Genomic DNA, 25,731 nt, shown 5'->3' with positions numbered 1-25,731 from the left:
ATTTTCTACCACTAGATGTAGATAGAAAGCTTTGCAAAATCCACATACACTGGACATAAATAGATCGTAAGAATGACAGTTCTACTAAAGACCCCTTGACTGGGAGCAAATACAGTAATTAAGATGAGATATTTAAGTTCCCAGAGTTACTATATTTGTTTACGATATTGGTGCACATCATCTTCCAATAGCTCTCATCTCTAAAAACATCAAATTAATGCTAGTGAATGATCCAGTCATTTATTTAATATTCTAAATATTGCACAGTCTTCTTTTGAAGCAGTGTTAGAAATCCCAGATTATTAATGTTTCTACCAATTCCATTATATGTACTGTAACAAGACCAATTCTGCTAACTCCAAATTAAGCACTTCTTCCAGGTCTCTGTAACTCCCCACACAAAACCCAGTCAACATCCCTAGAGCTACATCTATTCAACCACAAAGGGAAACCCATAAGCAGAACTTTCCTCTTTACTGTGTTCTTACCACACTAATAGGCCCTCGGGAGTGGATGTAGTCAATTAGACAATAGAAAGGAATAACCCTAATAAACAAACCAAACACGTATGTACACGACACAAGCTTAATAGATTCTATCCTTCTGACTGATTAGGTAATGAAAGACTGTTATGTCTATTGACAAATGCATTGTTCACATACCCAAGTCTCCGTCATCTGACCCTCTGATACTTGGGTCTTTCAACATGTCTAGCTCAGCCAACATCCGCACATAAAGCAGGTTTTGCCTGAAAGAGGGGTAGAATCGTTCTTCTTTCAGCATCATATCATAGACCTTAACATAAATGTAAAACACAATTAACCTTTAGTCTTAAAACATGTACATTTCTATATTTGCACATTTAGAGAAAACCTTTATGTGCTTATGTCACACAGACATACACAAAAAGGAGGGCATATATAGGGAGGCAGAATCACATAATTTCCCACCAGGTATAAGGAGAATGGCTTTTTATTTCTTTAAACCTACTTTTCTTTGAATGTCATCAAATATTTCTGGAGTAGGATCTTCATGATTTAACTTCTCTGCCAATTTAGCGACCAAATTATCATCTACATGGACTCTTGGAGATGCCTGTATTTGGAGAAAATAAATTGTTAATATTTTAAATGGAAAAACTGTTTTCACCATCATCATTGCTTCATCCTTTCTGCTGTCTATAACAGAGCGTTCAAAAATGTGTGAGTTTAGTAAAGTGGGAAAAGAAAACAGAGCAATTCTGTTTGTAAGTCTTTTGTTTTAAAAACTGAAGGTTATATAACATCCTAATAAATCTCATCCTTTGTTAAATACTTTATACAAAGTAAGTTCCAATGCTGTTCCACATAGAAGACTGCATGGGAATCATAAATGTTTAGAGAATGAGAAAACAATATTTATTGGTCACAAATGGACATTAAGGGAAAGGGGTAAGAAAGCTTCCTAACTGGATGGGTTCTCTCTCTACTAAACAAATATCACGCATAAATCAAAATGGGTACGTTACTATTGCCCAAAACCAAAACTATGCTTGGTTTTATGAAAAGAAAAACAATCTTGCATTTCATCAATTACTGTATTTGAAACCACTGGGAATATTATAAGCTTACCTTCTCTGATAAATACTGTTCATAAACACCAACAGCTGCTACATGCAGCAATCCTTTGGTCTGGTTGTTCTGCCTTTTTCCATCTCTTTGTGGGCTGCGTAACACTTCCAGCTGCTGCTGTGCAGTAACTCGGTAGCCTTCCACAGTTAACCAGAAGAAGAGATGGGCCTGTCCCCCAGTCTGTTGCATATAATCTGTCACAAGAAAGATAAGCAACTTTTAGCGCGAGCCATTAAATAATTTCATATTATAATTTCAGGATATCAAGTTAATGTAGTGTAGCATCACATCCTTTTCTGGCAAACAAAAATATTCTTCAAACGATCCAACAGTTATACAGAGGTTGTATTCTGGTACGTGATAGCATGCCCACAATATTTGTAAAAGTAACATTGCTACAGTTTTATTGATCTTAATTCATTACCAGCAAATTCTACATTTCCAGCAAGTTCATACAATAGAGTTGTAATTGGAGAGCTGATAATCTGAAAGAACAAGACAAAACTGCTATTTTCGCTTGGACCCAGTTGATTGCAAATTTATTAGAAATAAAAAATTTCAGCTCTGTAGCCCTGAATACTTTTTTTTGGGCCAGCCAGGTGTCTGACACATACGAAAACCTATCACTATGTTTAAGAGTATCCAAATCAAAGAGTTCCATCACATTTATTCCACCAATTCCAGATATATTTGTTGGCATGGAATACGCACCCTCTCCCTGGAGGGATGCATCCTGCTTACCTACAATCGCGATAAGGAATAGAATCAAAATTTTTCAGCACTGAAGGTCATTCAATCCATTGTGCCTAAATACCTGCTCTCTGTAAGATCTATTTATTTAGTCTCACTCTCCTGCCCCCCACCCCCTCCCCATTTCATTCTATCATTTTCAGATGTTTTGTCTTATTCCCTTTTAAAAGCTATTATGAATTCTGCTTCAATCACCATTTTTTGTAGAGCATTTTTTGTCCTAAAATCCTCTGTGCGAATCACAAGCTCATGCAAGAATAGCATGAGTTTTTGCCTCCGATGACCCCATGACACAAGTTCCAATTCTCAGCTATCATGGAACCTACTAAGTGCGGGTTTTGTGCACCTTTTGTGCTGGTTACAGAGGCCTGTAAACAACCTCTGTTCTGTTCCCATTTGCAGTTCTGCCACTGTATTCTCTTTTATATTAAAAATACTTATAAATACAGAGCAACAGACATATTAGATGGGGGACAGGGGCGAGGTGGGGGGAAAATTAGATCTAAACGTTTATACATTTTAAATGAATGTCGATTTCCAAAATGTTTCAACTTCTCTGTAAAAATGTAGATGTTGACATAAATATGTGTCAATTATTCAATCAAACCTTTAAATAGAATGGTTTATTCCATAAATAAAAGGTTGAGATGTTAAATATGCAAAAGGTCCATTACAAATGCAAGTTGCTGTATCCCTAATCTGAATTTATAAATGTCTAATACTTACCCATGAAAAACTGTAATGCAACATTGCTCACAAGAATACTGTCTAAGGGAATTGTGCAAAGTTTGCCAAAATTTGTTGCAAGTTTGAGGGTATCTACTTCCTGTAGATTAAAAGAGAAAACACAATTAGTAGCTGGAAAACATCCCCCTACTGCAAGCTTTGAGAAAAGTTGACTCAGCCCGACTTTGTGTAAATATTATTACAAGGAAGCAAATATTAATAATCAAAAGGATTTTATATAATATTCACATAAAATAATGTAAAAATTTCAATAAGGCAATTAAAAAATAGAAGGGAACCATCAATGAATATGTACAAGTGTTGTTTTGGTTTATAAATTAGGATGAAGTGCATATTTGTTGAATTATTAAAAGCAAGTGATTTTAAGCAGTTATAGAATAAATTACAATTGGTTCAACCAAAAGAGATACGGGAAATTAGATCGTTTTTTCCAGGATGATGTGCCCAATCATAAAAAAATACATAGCCATAACTGAAGGAAACAGTGGTTTTAATGTTGGTTTCTAAAGATAAGCCCTGTAAATATCATTAAATAGAATCAGAACTGAAAGTCAATAAACTGAAAGTCAATTAACTGAATTACAAACCATTTTATTTATGAATTGTACAATTCTTCAGTTTACTAGGAAACATGTTTGCAATCAATCAGCATAACATAATTCATCTGCAGTTATCACATTATAAATTACAGTTTGATTCACAATAAAAATTTGCTCTATGAAGAACTCAATTTGCATGTGCAAGTTCTCGATCAGAGTGCTCTATTAATGTTATTTGTACAATGGAACTTCAATTAACTCCTGTTTTAAAATGAGTAAGGGACATGGGGAAAGACAATGTTTGTGGGACATTGCTGTGCGCAATTGGCTGCCGTGTTCGCCCACAAATATACAGTCAATTCACTTTACAGTGTGTTCTGTGAAGCGCTTTGGGACGTCCTCCTGACGTGAAAAGCGCTATATCAAATGCAAGGATTATTATTATTATTATTATAAAGAGCTGGAAGGTGGAATTACTAAAAAGAGCACCACAAAAGCAATACACTAAAACCTCGGCTAGCTGGACTAATGGGGGGAATTTTCTAGTGCTGGAATTTCTGACTAAGTGTAATTAGAATGCCCGTACCGGCATTTACTGCCCTTTTTCAATGCCAGAAAATGCTGGTAAATGCCAGTAACTCATTGCAATTGTTTGAAACCTGAAGCAGAAGATAGCGAATAAGCTAATTCAAACTGAGTCAAAGTCGATATACCTGGTCGGCAAGAGTTCACACACGGTACACAGAAATATAAATTTCCCTTTTGGGAAATTTCAGATATTTGGAGTCTGGGTAAGCCGGGGGTTCACTGTAATGGTATGGATCATGGGCCAAATGAACTCTTTCAGTTCAGAAGGCAGCCATGTTTCTATAGTTCTGAGTTACTAGCAACATTGTGAAGTTTATGCTTCAAGACATAGACCAAGTAAAAGCAAGAAAGCACTACTGCAGTATCAGAGTGATGATCAGACCTTATCTGACGTATTATGGTCAGTCTTGGGTACCCCACCTGAGGAAGGATATACTGTCCTTGATTCACCAGCATCATATCTGGGATGACGACATTTAGCTATGATGAAGCTGTATAACTGTATGACTTTCTCTGGAGTTGAGGAGGTTATGGGATGATTGATTTAAAGCATTTAATAATAAAAAGCGAATCAACAAGATAGATGGGGGACATAAGTTTAAAATTAGAGATACACTGATTTTAAACTGACTGAATCCAAAGAACATTTCCCACAAAGGGTTTTAAGAATATGGAATACATTGCCCCAAAAGGCACAAAGATTATCATCTGAGGTGTTAAAGAGGTAAATAATTGTGAAACAAAGACATTGGGGATAAAGAGAAAAGGCGAAACTGGATGAGAACGAAAGAGGTATCATTAACTAATACAATATCAAATGATCTGAATGGCCTATGTTTTGTCATGTTTTTATGCTGTATTATTACAGAGCAGTTCTATGTTAAACATACAGTATAATGACAGAATTATACATAGAGTGAAACACATAGCAATATCCTACAAACTGCCATGACTTAAATGACAAATTTTCTTAGGGGATTTTTGACAAGGACACCAGCAGAAACTTCCTTCTCTTTTTGAATGGCATCTTTAACATTCACCTGAACAGATAAACAGGCCCTCGGTTTAATGTTTCATCCGAAGAATGGCACCCCCAACAATGCAGCAATCTAACAATACTGCACTGCATTGGGAATGTCAGCCTAGACTATGGTAATTCAAAGGCCCAACGTGAGGCTTTGAATCTTCTGACACAGAGGCAACAGTGATACCAACTGAGCCAGGTTAACACCAATTTTATTAATAATCATTTTAAAATTAGTTTCAGTTAATTACAAAATATAAAGCCACTACTTTACAATAAATCCTGAGATGTCCTTCTGACATGATATCAAATGCATGGATTATTATTGTCTTTAATAATTTATATGGCACTGCATAATCTTTGTTCTAACCCGGTGGTTTTGTCTGTGAAAAGAGTCTCTTGGTATCTCAAAGATGTTATAACCATAAGATACTAAAAATTCAATAAGATCAATGTCCTTTATTATTAAGAATGTTTCTTCAAATATAGGATTGCAAGTTCAGTGATTTTAATATTCATGCTTTGTTTGCAGTTTTGCCAATAAAGCTCACTGCTATTAATTAGCGAAGTATTTGGTTTGACTAAACAGAAGAAAGCTATTTTTTTTAAAATTGCAACCAGCTTTGAAATGGACATTTAAGAACGACTCCAGAAACTGACTGAATCAATCCATCTAAATTTGAATGTTTGAACCTAGCGGAAATATAGACTCCCTTCAATGCGTGCAAAAGAACTCATTAGGCTTGTTGACATGAGCTCACAGCATAAAACCCATGATTAAACACTTTCTGGCAGTAACCTAAAATAGAATATATAACAATAACATTACACTTGCAGTGAGAGTTCTCTTCTATAGCTTGGATAGCTGACAAGAGTTTTATTATTTACCTATCATCTTCTAACCTGGAAGAAATAAAAGCTAAAAGGTGAGAGTGCTACCAGCTAAGCCAACCTGTCATAGATGCATGACACCATGGTAAAATTTATGGCATAATTCCAATTAGTGTTGGTGATTCTGAATGACACTTTTGGAGACAAAAATACATCTGAACTAAATCAAGTTTTCAAAGTTTAGAAAATTAAGCTGATTGTATAAAACCTGAAGGGCAGATTGTTGCTAAAAACCTAAACATTTTCCCATCACCCAATATGGCAGCTCTAAAGCAGTTTGAAATTTTTAATTGAAAATTATGAAAAAAATAACTCTAAAATAAATCTTTTTGTAACAGCTGGAAAAAAATGGCTTTTTGAAAGACAGTGTAATCGATAGAACGTACATTACTTTTTCTTTTGTTTTCTGGTAATTGACTGAATTATGATTTGATAAACCAAAAGGCATCAGTTTACCAGTGCAAAACGAGAAGTATGGAGAGCCCATTGGCTATCTGCACAGATAACAAAACTCAGCTCTTCCAACTAAATAAATGCAACAGACAACTAATTATAAAACATAAATGAGTCACTTGAAAGCTATAATTGCAAAGCTGAGGCTGATGAACCTTTGCTCTTGTGTTTTTTAGCGCTTTGAGATGTCCTCCCGATGTGAAAGGCGCTCCACAAATGTAATTTTGTTGTTGTTGGTGTTTTATGACATCTCAATATCATCACTGCCTTGTAATAATTCCAAGGACGTCATTGTTATTTATTCAGTCTATAACTAGGCTTGAATGCTAGCCTCCACGGAACTGGAATTGGTAACGACTAACCCAATTATCTAGAATTTAGTTTCATTTTTAATTCAGCAGTCAGAGATTAAGTTACACAGGGCAAGCATTCACAATTTGATTTAGTCAAAGAGAATTGATGTACTACGATACTTGGACTGAACAGATAACATCCCAATTTCTATTTCACAAGACACAAAGATTTCATTTTAGATTAGACCAATATAAACCATAAATCTGAAGGTCAAGGGAAGAGGATTATGGTCGAAGTACAAAAGCAAAGTTCATAATTTGCAATTTGCTTTTCTCTGCTTTCACTCTTTCAACTCAATACATTAAAATTACTGAAAATAGAAACTGAAGTGTGAATTCAGATTTCAGAATGAAAGACTGAACAATAATATATATAATTGCAAAAACAGAATATTAATAAAAATTGTACCTGCAGTTTATACATAGAATAAACTACAAGAACTGGTTAAAATTGGTACTATATTAAATCTTAATATTTAAATTCCAAATGACAAACCAGACACCCAGCACTGGCCATGACAATTTATACCCTCAGGAGTCTCACTCCAGTTTCTCTAAACCATATGGAACATTACTTGTGTTCTTTGCATATATAACAATAATCCTTGCATTTGATATAGTGCCTATATTTGTTATATATTATATATATATAAAATATATTTGAAATATGTCAACACACAGCATTTACCACCATCCCTCCCTGAGCCTAGAAAGACTTAAATCTACAAAGTACCAGAATAACTTTGCAAGGCATCACTGAATCTTCCTGTCTTAAATTCTCTTAATACTTATGGCTACCCACCATAGAATTGAAGTTTAAACTATAGCCATTAAAGTTCTGTACTGGCTTAAACCTCAGCCAACTGACTGCCTTCAGTAAAGATTTGGGTGTAGTCCAAAGCGAAGGCTTCATATACTGGTTTCATTAACTTACTTGATTAACTTGATTAACAAATCAAGCAGGTGCAGGGTTCAAAACTGATGTGTGCAACATTTGGTATGTATATGTGCACTTCATCTGAAGTCTGTGTTCTCAAAGGACATCATTAACCTTTTCAAATATCTGCTTTTAAGCAAGAAAGCTTCTAGGCCTACAACAATTGCAGACAGTTCTCCTGTTCTCAGTCTATTTCAAAATATAAATTATTGGTCTTGGCTATGAAACCGGCTGCCACTGGATTTGGTCATGTTATTCCTTCTCTCCATGCCCACTGCATCCATGTCTGCAGTCTCTCTTCCCAACCATGTCTGCAGTCTGTCTATGATTACAGTGGTGAGACATCACCTTGTTGACGAGTATCAACAAGATAATAATAATCCCTCCAAAAAAAACAAAAAACAATAATAAAAAAAAAATTGGGTCATTTTCAATCTACGACTGTTTGTGGGACATTGCTGTGCGCAATTGGCTGCCGCGTTCGCCCACAAATATACAGTCAATTCACTTTACAGTGTGTTTTGTGAAGCGCTTTGGGACGTCCTCCCGACGTGAAAAGCGCTATATCAAATGCAAGGATTATTATTATTATTATTATTACTGTGGCCTAGAAAGGATTCTGTAACTTCAACTTTTAGCTTATCTGGAATTTAAGCAATGTATTCAAAGAGATAGGAGTTTATCCAGGAATATAGGTACAAAGGTTTCATTTCCTGTACCAGAGCAACAAACCTCTTGCAACCTATCTGCCCCATGGTCAATACTGGGATTGGTGCCACATTAGGAGATACATTTTTGCTAGATATTTCAATAAATCCAGCTAGATGTTGAAGAAAGGTCTTGTTTGCTAAATAATACGCATTCTAAAAATCCTCAGACTGTTTTATTTCTGGGAGGATTTGGAGTCCACGATCAATCCCTCACTTTTTTCTTTAAAAAAAAGGAGAGATTATAGGTACGGGGGCTTTAAAATTAGTCATTACTTCCTATTTTATGTCAGAACTGTCATAAACAAACTTTGAATCGCTTCCAAACCTGAAGGCATCTCCTTTGGACCATGCCCAACGTTCCACCAAAGGGAATGTTAAAATCAACTGATCTTAGGCTATATGCCAACACCCGAGTCTCTCACTCAAAACCACTTTGAATCTGGAGGAAATTGTGACTAAAGCTGGAGGTAATGCTTCAGTGTACTTTAACAATATCTTGCCCTTGGTCATACATACCATAATCCTCCTAACCCTAACCCTAATTGGTTTCTTTAAGTGTTTTTCTGCATTCGATAGCGTTACTTTTATGTACATTGAGGATAGACAAAAAAAAATATTTTGTTGATTAAACTATTCCAATTTTAGCAAAAAAGGATTATTAAAAGTAACAACAAAAATAAGGCAATTCATTAACATTCAACTTAAAAACAATTGGGAAAACACAAATTAATTTTCAATTAATCCTCGTATTTTGAATTACAAATTGAATTGAATTACATCACACATAGAATTGAAGATAGAATTAGAATGTTATCATGTTTTTTACTTTCTATTCTGATACTTTTCCATTTTACCAACATAGAAAACTAACCAAAATTAAGAAATGCCAACATGAACTTTAACGATTATAATCATGATAAATAAAATCAATTACCTTTCCTGAGTTTAACCTTTGTATTCTTGTTTCACAAAGTTTCTTCACAAATAGTAAGCTGTTTATTTGATTCTTTATAGTGTTTATATCTGAAAAATGAAAGATGAAGGCAAAACCCAGTTAGGTACATTTCAGTATTCTAGATTTCTAATATTTAATGGCTTAAATAGAATTCAAACAACCTTAAATAAATGAACATGCACTCAAGTCACATTTCAGCATTAAGAATAAAATGCACTCATTAACTAATTTTGACAAATATGAACAGCGGATCAATTAGACATCATATTTCCAAATATTCTTCAAAAGCAGAGACCTCCACTCCCCTAATATATATTATTCTACATATTAATGACTACCGTACTCTCCATATATAATGGAAGAGGGAATGTAGATAATTGTACAATGTCTTTATAACTTGTTTTGTGTTTGAAAGGTTATCTAAAGCATTTTAAAATGATTATTTGATATATTGGGACTTGATCAGTTAGGCACATTTCAGTATTCTAGATTGCCAATATTTAATTAACTAGGATATGATTCAAACAATCTTAAATAAATGAACCTACATTCACTTATCAACACTATTGATTAGTTCAGCAAGCCACTTAAACTTCCCTCAGTGTATGTGTAAAATTCTGAACTATTTTGAGTTGCCAGCAGAGAACTACAACTTAGGGATGGATCACCAGTGCTTAAAGGGGTCTCAAAACTTGGAACATGTTCAATAGTACCTAATAGCTCTCAAAAACGTTTCTGTTAAACTTGTGCACAAAGTGCCTCTACTCTCATGAATTTGGCTTCTAAACATACTAGGTGCAAAATCTCTTCACTTCCAGGTAACAGACACCACACATTTCTTCTTCAGCATTTGTATCCTGGTTGGTGCCTTGCCAGGAGACAGGACAAGCAGGACCTGCCTACAACCCTGACACTCTCCAGCTCTAGATCACCCTTACATTGAATAACTGTACTGAAAGCAAGGAGGAGCTCATAATATGAGGAAGGGTTGCCTTCAGATTCAGGCTCTGAAATATTAAAGGCTTCTCAGGTCCAAGAGGTTTTCTGCTTCAAAAAAACATTAGATTATTTCTCCTCCAAAGAAAAAATAGAAAATCCCTTAAATCCCATCACGGGAGATGGGAAGTTCAAATATATTCTGAGTGTGTATAACCAGAGGTGCTACAGTAACATACCCCAGGTTTGTAAAAGATGGTTGGTATGAACATGTCTTTTTACCACTAGCTAATCTTGTTGCATGGGCTCACTGTTATTCAGATTCCTTTATATAAGATTGCAACCTTTTGTTTCAGCTGCTTTTGTTTGGGAAGTTCAAGGCTATTTTCCACCTTTAAATCGTGTTTTATTGGAGCTGTGCAACGGGCATTGTCAGCACCAGAAGTGGATATCCACTATCTTAAAAGTGTAAAAAAAACCAAATACATCTTCAACAAGAAACATGGAAGAAAGCCTAAACAAGAGCCAGAGCGAGCGAGGAAGTTGCAGCCTGCCTCAGTGGTGGCCCTCTCGCCTCAGAGTCAAGTTGGAACTTGGAATCACATAGTCTAAGGGAGTGTGACATTCCAGTGCTGTGCGAGTGTATTGCACTGTTGGAGGTGCCGTCCTTCAGATGAGACGTTAACCTGAGGTCCTGTCTGCCTGTTCAGATGGACATTAGAAAATCCCATGGCACTATTCTAAAGTTGAAGGGAGTTCCTCCCGATGTCCTGGCCAACAATCCCCCAAATAAAATTGGACACTCACTCCAAGGCTTGTTTGTGGGCCATTGCCGTGTACAAACTGGTTGCCACGTTTCGCCCAGTCAAATCCATTTTACAATATATTCCATGATGTGCTTTCAGACAATGTGGCAATATGATAAGGCACTATATCAAATACAAGGATTATTATTGCTATAATTATCATAATTTGTGTTTTGTGAAATTGTAGTAGGTCACAAAGAGGCAAGTTCAGAGAATTCTGTCACCTAACACATGTTCCAGCAAATGATGCTTAATTCTGCAGATAAAATAACATAGATCTAGGTAAATGGTGGCCCTATGGTTATGGAATGTTGAATTAGAACAAATTAACTTGATTTTTAGAAAATTATATTGAATGCAGAATCCTATTGCTGCAGTCACTGTGCATTGTTAAGGTTTTCATGTGTTTAGAATATGCCATAAATACTCTATGTACAGCTGACTTCTGAACAATGTGCATAAGATCAACTACTAGGAGATAGGGCTCTTCCTAAGCTGAACAAGCGGTGGGACGCTTGCCAGGTAGGTTGCATAGTTTTGCCTAGTTAAACTCTAGCAGTACTCCAATGCATACCCTGAAATCTCCAAGACTACCCTTGCTAAACATGTTCCTAATTTTTCAGGATTAGCTAAGCAACATGCATCCCTCCAGGGAGAACATGAACTTTCCAAACCAAACAAATGGAATCTATACAATTGTGGAACTCTTAGCAGTTTGGCTCAGAGACTCTTACGTATGGTGATTGGTTTCAAGGAGTCAGATACTTAGCTGACAAAAAAAAGTTTAGGTATGTGACAGAAGTATTTATTCAATCAACATTTTCTGAAACAAATTTGATTTTGCAGAGTGACAATTAACTGCAGGCTATCATTACTTTTTTGTATTATAGGACTGCTACCATCACTCGTAGAATGAACCATTGATTATAGTTCAAATATACCTGAATTATTATAGTGTTCTTTAAATCAGACAATATGCCTCAGAGGCACGCATTAAATGTACTTTTAAACTACATTATACAAAATATTAGGGCATTTTAAAACATCAGAATTAATTTTGCTTATCAAAAGTAGATAAAACTACAAATTTACCATCACCAACTGTATCCAAAGATCGAAGATATTGTAGCTCCTCCGCCGCTTTATCTCTCACTGCTTCGAGTTCTGCCACTTTGTCACTTAATTTGATAACGTTCATAAAGGCTTCATAATTACAATTAGTATCACGAATCTGAAACAAATAATACTTTCAGCATCTTCACTTATCGGTGTAGTTTACTTCTAAGTAGAACAAACACAAATGGGGTTTGAATGCCATTTAATTCAGTAAAATATTCAAAACAAAAGCCACTTACCATCCATATAATATACTGATTAATGTAGTCTGGATCGCTGAACTGGTTGATTAATGGAAGAAGAATTCCTTTTGCTAGGATTTCCTGAAAAGTTTTATTTAAAAAAAAGCTATTGATTTCATCTTCCCAGAATACTAACCCAAGAGTTTTCCCATTACAAAATTATGCAGTTTCTTAAACAAGTCATGTGTGCTGGCTTTAAGTAACAGTAACAAGTATAATGGATTTGGGGACATTCATCCTGCAAAATAATGTAATGGAGTGAGAAGGAGGAGGCAAAAAGGAAAATCTGCTAAACAAAATTGAAACCACATATCACATTTCACAGAAACATAGGAATGTACAAGATGGGAAGATACTATTATGGTCTATACAGCTGATCCCAAAGTAAAACAAAACCCTACACCATTTTTAATTGTGTGAATTCGCTTTAGAAGTTGCTGACACAATCTGACTCCCCATATTTCACATATTTGGCACTTTTTGTGTAAACTAAAATGGTGGAACGGGATGCATGGGTCGAATAGCCCATCCCCAGTTCCTATTCACATAGTTGCCATTTCCAGCTGAGGTCACTGGATAGCAATAATGAATGGGAGTCTTCAATAATGTTTCCCAACCTTAAATCCTGGAGCATTAAGGCCAATTGTAATGCTAATAATACACTGACTGACATCCAATAGCTCATCAAAAACGGCACGTTCCGAATCTGCAAGGCACAGTTTCAAATGATTAATTGGGTTTCACAATTTAAAAAACTGTCCATGCACTATTTTCTACAAAAAAAAACAAAGGGATATTCCCTGAGGTTCTATCCAACAACATCTTAAAAATGCTTTACAAAAACTAAATGGGGGGTGCAGGGGGAAATAGGCCAAAATCAAAAGGAGAGGATAATCAACAGGTTCTGAAAACTGAGAGGAAGGGATTTCAGAAGAGTGCCAGAGGGCATGGCAAAAGATCTGAAGGTGCGTCTGCTAGCGGGATGGAGACTGAAGCAGGCCACAGTAGGCAGAAGTGAGTGAGTCTTGGGGGAGTAGAGTTGCAGGAGATTGTAGGTGGCGAATGGCCATAGAAGCTTTTAAAGGTAAGGGCAGGGATCTTAAGATTGATCCATGTATTGGATACGGAACAAGTAGAACCTGGCGAGGATGGGAATGATGAGCTCACAGAGCCATGCAAGAGAGGATGTGGGCTGCAAAGTTTGTGGAAAATGGAGCTAGAAGGCGAGTGAACAGAGCAACAATAAATTACATTTACATAGCGCCTTTCATGTCGGGAGGACGTCCCAAGGTGCTGGACAGACAGGGATTTGGACCCGAGTTGGGATCAGGAGGAGTGGAGGATAGGGAGAGAAGAAGTAGGAGGTTGACTGAAGGTGCGGTCAAAGAGGAATGTCTTGAGCAGGGTCTTGAGACAAGCCTTGATGGTGGCGAGGGAGTGAGGCTAGGGGACTGTGGGAAGGTATTCCAAAGGGTAGGGGCAGAGCGGCTGAAGGCCTGACTTCTGATGGTGGGGTGGGCTGGGCGGGGGTCATGAAGCAGTCTAGAGCCTGCTAAGAGAGGGAGCGAACAAATTGATATGGAGTTAGCTTAAGAGAATTAGAGAAGTCAAATCTGGAGTCAGAAAAAATGGATAGGGGCTTCAGCTGCAAGGCAGGTGAGGTAGTGGCAGAGGTTCGGAGAAGAAGGGAAGCAGACATGGTCAACGACAACAAATTGCATTTATATAGCACCTTTCATGTCAGAGCCGGTTGAAAGGTTAAAGGAGAGTCATGGGTGAACAAAACGCTTAGGTTCTGCACACATTCTCACTCTGATTTGGGGTGAGGGAGTTTGATATGGTTAGCACCTGAGGTGAGGAGGCACTGATGAGAGCCGAGTCGGTTAGCCTCAGTTGCATCGACGTTGAGTTGGAGAAAGGTAGTTCACACCAAAGTGTGAATAAGCCTAGTTTTTGAACAGTATTTTGCTGAAATTAAAAACAATATCAAGTGACAAGGACTGAGGTTCACCCTCACAAATGGAATGCTTCATGAACTGAATAAGGTTAAGATTCAAAGGGCAAATGGCTCAGGAATTGAATGGTTATTTGAAATTTGTATATGTATATATATAATGCTAGTTTTTCACTGACAGATTTAATATTTCTGTGTGTGTGTGTATATATATATATATACACACATACACACACACACGGAAATATTAAATCTGTCCATGAAAAACTAGCATAATCAGCATGGGAATGAAACAGAACACACCAGGCTAGTAGCACATCTGCAGAGAGAAGAGAGAAAGAGCGTGCAACCCGGGCCAAACAAAAGTCTACACTTTCAAGGAGATTCCGTTGCTGAAATCATCTTTGACACTGCTGATAATTGGGTTTATTTTGTGCTATTTTGTATCACATCATTTATTTGGTCCTATACATACTATTTTGTGATTATAGAATCTTATCTTTAGCAACCATAAACTAGTATAATTAGAAAACACTCAAGTTGTCAGAGATTGATATACTTTGCCTCCGACGTACAGAGATTGTAAAACAAATTCTGGTTCATGAATTGTCCAATCTGGGCTAGTCTGAGCTTGTTGTTTGCACCTACAGGAAATCAGAGCGTGCCACACAGGCTTGAAAGGAGCTTCCTTGGATGAAGATAAATGTGGCAGCCAATGTTGACAGTAAGCAAGTTAGAGAGGGCATTTGATAAAAGCTCAAACCAGACAAATGTACAAATATCATGCCAGTGGGAATGCTTGCGATATGAAGGTAAAATTGGTAAGCAGCTATTTTCCACATGAAGAAATTGCAGTAAAATAATTGCTGGGTAAGACGAACCATTGAGAACATTCACGAGTGACAGATCACTTACACTGAAAGTTTTTAGTTGTTCAATGACTAAGACCATAAACTGTACAACCAGCCTGGGATTCTTGCAATTGAATACTGAGCAGGAGCAGAAAAACAATCTACTTTGTGCAATTAGTGTTCTTTAAAAGATATAAGTTAATTGCAATAATTGATCACCAGTTTCACAACTTAAAATGTGATTCTGTTGAAAACCTTCCACATTCAACTTCAAATAAATAATGTTTGTTGTTTGAAAATGCTTTGGAATCATGGCAATGATTAAACAACGTAGATATCACTGTCACAATATTTCTATCACAGTTGTATACCAAACTATGGGCAGGGCCAATAGAAAATTGTGGAAATGTTTGCCAAAAATTGTGGCGAAATTTGACAAATTTTGCGGAAAATTGTGGGGAATTGATTTGTGCCGTTGAGAGGCACATTTTACTGCCAACCTACATTTTTTCACTTTATTGATAACAACTGATCATGAAGAAATAACACATTGTAGATAGTTCCAAAAAAAAAAAAAAAAAAATTTGTTAATGCTTTGTTTAACAAAATCTGGGTGGGCTACTTGGGGGGAAAAAAACACCATCGGAGACCTGAATTGTCCGTTTCTACCCTGCATTACATTTGAAGGCCTGGAGATCCGCCAAACACCAGCATTGCTCGCCATTTTTGCCAGTATCCTGAATGCAGGGCAGCAGGAGATCATCACATCCTGACTCTTGGGACCCACTACTTCACAGACACCCAGAGACAGACACAGGGATATACACATACACACACTCACAGACACAGAAAGGACACACACGTACACACATATCCAGAGACATACACATACAGAGAAAGGAGAGACACACACAAACACATGCACACAGTAATTGTGTGACTGCAAATAATCTCAATGGCCAATGGGTGCAGGGCCGTGGCTCACTCACCAGTGAGTGAAGCTCATTTCTTACCCGGGCCATGGATGCACACCCAGAGCTGCTCTGCCACAGTAATGCGCACAGAGGCGCCAAAGCCTATATGTCAACCAAACAGCTGGCAGCAATGGCGTACAGAGGCCTGGGCACCGAGTCAACTTCACTTTTCCTGGTTTTCACAGGGATGGTTGTTTTTGTGGATTCCATGAAAAAATTACCGGTGCAATTTTCTATTGGCCTATGGGTCAGCTTTAAATATTTGCAGCAATCAGTATTGCACAAACTTGAACAAGAAATAATATTATGGTACCGGATAAAGATCAGAAAATTAAATAAATATGGAATGATATCCTGGTAACAGTTTCTTGAGAAACAAAAACTACTATTTTTTCTTCCAATCATCAAATTCATCAGGATGAGGAGTTTCCTAATCCTTGTACCCCTCTGATAATTTGACATCACAGCATTCCAATAGAAATGTCATAGAGTAGTCATACAATATTAAGCAGTGAACATATAAAAAGCTAGCTAAAGAACATAATAAAATGACTTGGGAGTAGATTGCATAAAATAATTTTAGGGCTCAAACACACAATTAAAACTCGATTTTAAAAAAATGGAATCCTTCAACTGTGTTACAGCTTTAACACTACCAGCCATCCATCAGTCTGTATATGCTGGATTGTGGTAGCATAAGTAAAACTCTGTCCTTTCAGTTATTTTTACATTTTTTTTGAAATCATGACTGAACAATGTTCATTCAAGTGAAAGGTTAGTGCCAAGTAACATATCTGGGAAAGTCACCAGACTAAAGTTTGCTAGAATACCATCACCATTATCTCCAGAATGATGAGTACAATGGTAACAGCACTGTTAGGAATCGATAGTAATAACTGCAGAACTCATTTCAATTGACCTACACAATTCATGTATGATTTTTTAAAACCCCTGTCACTATGAAAACCTAGAGTTCTTACCCTCAGGAAGTATCTCATGTTTTTGTTATGGAAGTCTCCAGGAGGTAGAAGCAAATATAATAAAACTTCACAAAGATCTCTCAGGAACGCTGAAAGAGGGAAATATTTAACATCAATATACCAATCACATCTCCTGGTGCAAAAGCACTGAATCTTTCATTTTTGCAAGAACTTTCTTAGTTGTTCGTGATCAATCAATATTGCTTGCTGGGAGGACATCAGACTTCAATTGCATGGCTCTGTTCTATGTTTGTCAAACTGCATCTCTGCGTGGATATAATTGGTTAATTCAAGCCGATTAACCAATTACATCCACTATCCTACAAAAGAAAGCATCCATAGAAATTTATGACACAGGCTACCATTCGGCCCATGCAAGCTTTCTTGAAGAGATCACGTAAAGGATTACAGTCTCCTAGAAGAAACTATAACAAAACCAAGTACTTAAATCAGATAGGTTCAAAATTTATATTGATATTTATCTACAGCTTTGTGGACAATCACAGCTAAGAAGACTTTCTTTGATACAAACATGCTGGGAGAGATAAGGTATGTTCATCTTATGCTCTTTCACATGCCCACACATTATTAGAAACAATGAGATTATTATAATTAAGGTTTGTTTACAGTGTGAGGGGGAGAGTGGTTCTATCCTCCCTCATTTCTTATCTGAACCTGCAAAATGCTGTTAGTTACAGAATATGATGCTTGCAAATCCATAGCTTTCAGTCAAATGATTCATACAACTGGAAGATAAAGTTTTCAAACACACAATATTTGTACTCTACCTCTTTTATAGGAAATGTTACTGATTTCATTGAAGCTTTGTTCTCTTATAAATTTTGATTGGTTGTAAATTTTATGAACAATTAAAGACCACAGCAAAGAAGATCAATAGCAATTCCTGTTAACAAATTTGTCTACAATTCTTTTACAGAAATGTGAGAAATTCAATTTACTTCCACTACTATTTTTGAGCAGACCATCTGGACAGGTTTCACTTCCAATTAGTTATGAATATACTTTTAGACTGTTATTAATACAGGACACTTCTAACTACACATCTCACTATTCCACGTGTTCAGTTATAACCGCTGCTGCCTTTCCCCTGTTACCCGCACCCAGGGCAAATATCTACCTATTTTGAAATATTCTAAGAATGGGAGATGTTACTGATTTCATTGTAGCTTTGTTCTCTTATAAATTTTGATTGAATGGTAACTTTTATGAACAATTAAAGACCACGGCAAAGAACATCAACAGTTATTCTGTGATAACGTGTGCATCATTATACCGTTTGTTTGGGTAATAGTAGATTGAAGTGATTTTCTGGAATTGCAGCTGTGTTGCAAAATTTAATGCTGCTGTTTAGTATTTGGAGAGAAGTGACTTTACCCTTGGCAGTAGATAGTGATGTAGAGAAAGAAGCTGAATGAAAATCAGGTATTTATTTTTGACTGGTAATGAAAAGCCACTACGCTTGGATGAGAAGATGGGAGAAATCTGCTCCCAGGCCTCCGCTAACATTAATGTGGGATCAGTCGCCACAAAGTGAATGAGAATCCCTCAGGGTTAATTCTTCTACCAAGTGATTTCTTTCTTCCCTGAATATTTGCCTTGCCACAGCCCCTTAGCCGAGCTGATAACCTACTATATCACTGCCATTCTAATTTGCTTTCAATTGAGTGATCAGACTTTGATACCATAGTATAAATCCTGAAAATAGTTGCAAGTTCTTTGAATGTCTGCCCTTTTTTTCAGTATATAGAAAGAAGTCTTTACAATTATGAAAGGATTTGATAAGATGGCCATTTCAAATCTGAAGCTGTTGTGACTTGACACAATAAGGGGGCATAAATAATGATAAGTATTTGGTCATTCAATCCATTACTATTTGTGGGACACTGCTGTGCGCAATTGGCTGCTGCTTTTCGCCCACAAAATATACAGTCAATTCACTTTACAGTGTAATCTGTGAATGCTTTGAAACGTCTAGGCTCTGGAACTCCATCCCCCAGTGCCTTTGCCTTGCTTTCTCCCTTTCCTCCTTCAAGGCTGGTCTCAAGACCTTTCTCTTCAACCGTGCCTTCAGCTCCCCTCTCGACTCTCTACCCCCTCCTTGCTCCCTCCCTTCCCTCCCCTCACCTTGACCATTTACCCCCTGTTCGGGTCCCGACTCAACTGTCCAGCGCCTTGGGACGTCCTCCCGACGTGAAAGGCGCTCTATAAATGCAATCTTGTTGTTGTTGTCTAGAAGACCAGATAAGGCGCTATATCAAATGCAAGGATTATTATGATGTACCTGGAATAAAAACAGAAAGTGCTGGGAACACTCAACAGGTCAGGCAGCCTTTGTAGAGAGAGGAAAGTGAGTTAACATTTCAGGTTGACAACCTTTCGTCAGAACTGGGGGATGTTGGAAGGGAGCAGTTTATAAGGACAAACAGAGAAGGGGGCGGTAATAGAAAGTCAGAATAAAAATAAGTGGAGGACAGGAGCTGATGTCAACACAGAGGTGTTGATGGTGCAAGACAAAAGAAGGCAATAGTAGGAGATTATAGATAGAAAAGATGCGTCTAAGACCCAGAGGATGTGTGAATGGTTAAAGAAGAGGGGGAGGCAAGGTTGAGAGAAGATGGGAGTTGTGTTTAAGGTCTGAAGTGGTTAAAATCAATTTTGAGGCCCAGAGGGCTGTAAGATGCGTAGGAGATAGATGAAGTGCTGTTCTTCGATCTTCTGTTGTGCTTCATTGGAACAGCATAGGAGGCCATGGACAGAGAGGTAATGGGAAGGAGAATTAAAGTGGCAAACGATCGGAAGCTCAGGGTTGCACTTGCAGATGGAACGTAGGTGTTCGGCAAAGCGATCACCCAATCTGCGTTTGGTCTCACCGATGTAGGAGACGGCATCGTGAGCAGCGAATACAGTAAGCTACATCGGTGGTAGTACATGTAAATCACTGTCTTAATCAGAAGCAGTGTTTGGGGACTTGGACAGTGATATGGGAGGAGGAGAACAGGCAGTGTTACATCTCCTGTGCTGGCATGGGAAGTTCTGACAAAAGATTATCGACCTGACTCACTTTCCTCTCTCCATAGATGCTGCCTGACCTGCTGCGTTTTCCCAGCGAATTCTGTTTTTATTTCAAATTTCCAACATCTGCAGTATCTTGCCTTTTGATTATTATATGCCTGTCTGGTTCCCTCTTGAAAGCTACAATGGACTGACTCTTGCCTCCACCACCCTACTCAGCAGGGCATTCCACATTCCAACAACTCTCTGGATCAATAAATTCCTCCTAAATTCTCCTTTCCCTCTTCTTCCTTCACAGCAAACAAGCACCAAGTACAATAGATATGCTAAAATGAAAGTACTGGTTATATGTTTTTTTTAAAAGAACAAACCTTCTTCATCTTTAGTTGAAGTACAAATTAGATCGCGGCAGACATCTTTCTCCATTTCCACCTCAACTTCAAAGAAGGTTTCAATTAATTCTTCGGATGTATCTGAAATAGCAGATAGAATCATTTTACTGATTAAAAATAACACTCTAGTGCAGATCCATTATAACTCGAGGTAGTTGGGAGTCAATAAAAAAACCAAACTGTTATAATTAGCGTAATCACAGGCAGTGCTTCTGCATCGTAATATCACTGGTCATGTGAAAGTTGACATCACTCCACATGTGCACAAAAAGCTATCTCAGCTTCCCACACAAAAAGTGGCCAACTTGCAGGTCATTGGGAACGCCACTTCCTGCTGTCACGCACAAAAATCACTAACCTGCCTATGCTAGAAAATTTGGTTGTGCATCATGTCAACAAACAACCTAACCTGTTCTTGTTAGTATTTGACTAACAATTTCAATTGATGAATACAGGATAAGGGAAAATGGAGAATTCTAGTTCCTGTGATACAGAAAATATGTACCCACCAAAGCCAAAAAGACCAACACTTGCATTTAATATAGCACGTTTCACATCAGACACCTCCAACATTGCGACACAACCCAAGTACTGCAATAGTGTCAGCTTAGATAAGTACAAAGTCCCAGTGTGGGGCTTAAATCAAGTCTTCTGATTCAGAAGCGAGTGCTACCAACTGAGTCATTTCCTTATATAAGGTGGAATTAATGTTCATTAAGCTTATTAGCTGCTAATCACATCATTTAGCCAATTGATCCAGAAGGAAAACAAAACAATGTAACATTCACTATCCAGATTTGTTAACAGAGACTGTAGAGTCGCAAATAACGACTCCTCCTGAAAATCAGTAGCCACAAGATTGATTTGGATGAAGAAGGCCCTTTGACCCTCTGACCTCATCCTTCCAGAAAACCAATCCTACACTCCTTCCATTGCAGTATTAAGCTTTTTTTTAAGGTAATCCGCAGAAGTTATTCGTAAATTTGTATTATGTTTCAGACCTCAAAGTCAGGCAGAAAAAGAATGTTTTACATTACATTTAATGGAAGAAAATCAATAATTTGCTAAATTACCATTTCAGCCATGGAAAGGTGCACTGATCATACAGAAAGGGTTTAGATGGAAAAAAATCTAAATAATCTATATATTCTCCAATTGTACAAAATGAAGATAATTACATCAACTATGGTTGTTTTTCTGTTTGGAGGGAAGTGTGCAGTTGTATCCCCCAGGGGTCAGTATTGGGACCACTGCTGTTTTTGATCTCTATAAATGACCTGGACTTGGGACAAGGGAGTACAATTTCCAAGTTTGCAGATGATACTAAGATAGGAAAAGTAGTAAACAGTGAGGAGGATAGTAGCAGACTACAAATGGACATAGACAGACTGGTAGAAAGGGCGGACATGTGGCAGATGAAGCTTAATATGGAGAAATGTGAAGTGATGCATTTTGGGAGGAAGAATGAGGAGCGGCAATATAAACTAAATGGTACAATCTTAATGGGGGTGAAGGAACAGAGAGACCTGGGGGTTCATATAAGTAAATGTTTGAAGGTGGCGGGATCGGTAGATAAAACTGTTAAAAAAACATACGGGATACTAGGCTTTATAAATAGGGGCATAGAATACAAAAGTCAGGAAGTTATGAAGAATATTTATAAAGCACTGGTTAGGCCTCAGCTGGAGACTATGTTCAGTTCTGGGCACCACACTTTAGGAAGGATGTCAAGGCATCGGAGAGGGTGCAAAGTAGATTTACCAGGATGGTACCAGGAATGAGGGACTTCAGTTATCAGGAGAGATAGAGAAGCTAGGATTAATCTCCTTGGAGCAGAGAAGGTTAAGAGGAGACTTAATAAAAGTTTTCGAAATTATGAGGGGATTCGATAGGGTGAACAAGGAGCAACTATTTCCACTGGAAGGTGGGTCAGAAACTCGAGGACACAGATTTAAAATAATTGTAAAAAGAAACACAGGGAAGGTGAGGAGAAATTCGTTCACACAGCGAGTTGTTCGGATCTGGAATGCATTGCCTGAAAGAGTGATGGAAGCCGGTTTGATAGCAACTTTTAAGAGAGAAGTAGATCATTATTTGGGGAGGACAAGTATGCAGGGTTATGGGGAGAGAGCGGGGGAATGGAATTGATTTGTGTAGCTCTTTTCAAAGAGCCAGCACAGACTCAGTGGGTCGAATGTCCTCCTTCTGTGCTGTATAATGGTTTTCTTCATCCTTTGAAAGTAGATAAACTTCCATATATATCCAGGTAAACCAACAAATAAGGTGAAGGTATACTAACACTGGCATAAGCTCAATGATCTTAACGGAAACTCCAATGCTATATTTGCTATGATTTTGAAGTGAATTTAAATTAATAGGGAGGCAGTTTTACATGAATAAAGTGAAACTAAATTTACTGAATATTTTGATCAAATTTGCAAGTCTTTTAATAACTGGCAAGGATATTTGTGAACCAAACTATTTTCTAGACTTGCAAATATCTAACAAATTATAAAATATTTGTTAATAATCTATTACAAACAAATCAAACTCACAATTTTTGGTTAAAGTATATGCATCACTTGGTGTGGTACTAAGTCACACTGACCAGGAAGTAATTTTATTCTATTCTTATTCCTGTTGAGCTAGACGGGTGATAAACGATCAGGCCGGAGCCCCTCGATCGCTGATACTGAAAACTGGGTATTGTGGGAGAAATGGTGGCATCAGTGATGATATGTACACAGCTCAAGTATTTGCCAACCCTAACCACCTCACCTCACACAAGAAAATGGCCTGTTACACAGTATCAGAGCTTCTCACAAGTTAGTGCATGCAATCAAGGTCGGATTTTTTAAAAAGTTTGATATTAAATATGCACCATACTTTGTTCAATATCTATTCTTACCTTTTTTTTGTCTTGAATCTTCTGTCCTTGGTTGAGCTTTTCTGAAAACATGGAGATGCGTAGCAAAGCCATCTACCAATCTTGTAGTGAAATAAGGTTGCCAGTCTACCTCTTTTGACCTATTATCAATCATAATAAAGTGCTTATTCACATTATTACAAGTTTGAAATCCACACATTTTCTGAAACGAAAGAATAGCTTCAGTTTTGTAAATAACATTATAAATAAACAGATTCCACTCAGAATTCAGAAGCTGTCAGTATGTTTGGTACCACTTTTTCAATTTCCCTAGTACTAATTTTGCAAATACAATACTTGACGTTTCTTTGTCATGAACCTGTTCATAGAGATATTCATTCATCAAGGCCAGATTTCATTTTTAATGAAATTATAAGTGCTACCTCCTGTCCCAATTGAACATGGTTTGATCCAAGATGGTGTATCTATGGCTGCTGATTACTTCATAAGCAAAAATGTCTTGAAGCAAAAACCTACACAATGCAACCCATGCAATTAAGACATTAGAAGTAAAGTAAGAAACTGAGCACAGTCGTGTTGCCTTACAATGGGCACATTGCATAATTGGCACAAAACACTTGTAACAAGTAAGTTTGTAAAGGCAAGGTGTTGTAAACACCAGCTTGATTGGTCATTGCTCATCAATTGAACTATATACTACATACCTTGTAGAAGCCCTCCACGGCCTTGCCCCACCCTACCTCTGCGTCCTCCTAACACCCTATCAACCCGCCCGCTCCCTCCGCTCAGCCGGCTCCGGCCTGCTCCACATCCCCCGACCCACCCCCCCCCACCATTGGCGGGAGAGCCTTCAGCCATTCTGCTCCCAACCTCTGGAATTCCATCCCCCAATCACTTCACCTCGCCCCCTCCTTAGCCTCCTTCAAGTACCACCTCAAGTCTCTCCTCTTCGACCATGGCATCGGCCACCCCCCTTCCCCTCCCTTTCCTTCTCCTTCCCCGACCCCTGCTCGGGTCTAAAATGCTCTACACTGTCCAGCGCCTTGGGACGTCCTTCCCACTTGAAAGGCACTATACAAATGTAATCTTGTTGTTGTAGAAAATTGCACATTTGTCTGTAAATGCAATTTTTCAGTACAATTATGCACTGTATCCCATTAACAACATTACCATCTTGTGAGGATCAGGCAGCTTCCTTACTTTTATTGCTAATATTTGCTCAGGCTTTTCTGTAATTCACTATTACAATAATATGGTTAAAAAAGTGGTTTTCATATTTTGATAGAAATCCTAATCCTAATAAATGTGGTATGCTTTATGCCATATGGCTGAATCAAGTGAACCCAAACTCACCTTATGGCAAACTCGATAAGTGCATTTTGAATAGTTTGTCTGACTTCGAGTAAAAAAGATTCATCGTCACTCAGGGTATAATACCAGTATTGAATATAGTCCCTTAGTGCAAACTGGAGGACCTGAAAAAAGTTTAAAAAAGGAATAAAGTATGAAACATATCCATCCACTCTAACCCTCGTGTTCCCATTATACTTACTGTACTTAATTGTAAATAGTGAATGTTTTCTTCTCACCTGGATTCTGTATGTTTATATCCTGCTCACAGCATATCAAATGTTACTGGTTCATAGTAAATCACGAGGGTTAAAATAAAAAAAAACTACAGTTAAGGGAAAGGAAAGAACAAACATTAAAATGTGCAAACCAGCAATTATACTTTATGAAAAACAATCTCAAGACTTGTGCAGCACATTTTCATCAGCAGGTTAGGAATCTGTTGCTGTACAACTACAACCCATCGCTCAATGGGAAGGGATATGTGACCGAGCTGCGGACAAGAAGATGGTGGCAATGATCTCATCAATCTATACTTGAACTATGTTGCCTACCAGGAAGCTCATAGGGAGTTGCTGGTACCTACAATCCATCGGATGTTAAATAACCAACTAGTGACTATCCTGCTTGGGGTGGGGGGGAGGAGGAAAGCG

General features: G+C 37.6%; 1 protein-coding gene across 1 annotated transcript in view; it reads right to left on the bottom strand.

Annotated features, from left to right (window-relative positions):
* The window catches only part of snx13 (sorting nexin 13), a 43,662-nt gene extending 18,195 nt beyond the window's left edge, over positions 1-25,467 (bottom strand). Inside the window, 12 exon segments of the mRNA XM_042331860.1 lie at positions 663-795; positions 991-1,095; positions 1,611-1,804; positions 3,087-3,186; positions 9,537-9,625; positions 12,392-12,530; positions 12,655-12,738; positions 17,417-17,505; positions 20,821-20,922; positions 23,750-23,868; positions 25,082-25,203; positions 25,318-25,467. Coding sequence (XP_042187794.1) covers positions 663-795; positions 991-1,095; positions 1,611-1,804; positions 3,087-3,186; positions 9,537-9,625; positions 12,392-12,530; positions 12,655-12,738; positions 17,417-17,505; positions 20,821-20,875 — 988 coding nt within the window. The 5' untranslated portion in view covers positions 20,876-20,922; positions 23,750-23,868; positions 25,082-25,203; positions 25,318-25,467.
* Between the last annotated feature and the right edge of the window lie 264 nt (positions 25,468-25,731).

This window comes from Callorhinchus milii, unplaced genomic scaffold (genome assembly GCF_018977255.1).
Source record: "Callorhinchus milii isolate IMCB2004 unplaced genomic scaffold, IMCB_Cmil_1.0 Scaffold2, whole genome shotgun sequence".
Taxonomy (NCBI): domain Eukaryota; kingdom Metazoa; phylum Chordata; class Chondrichthyes; order Chimaeriformes; family Callorhinchidae; genus Callorhinchus; species Callorhinchus milii.
The sequence above is the reverse complement of the archived record's forward strand: the minus strand, read 5'-3'. Positions and strand labels throughout refer to the sequence as shown.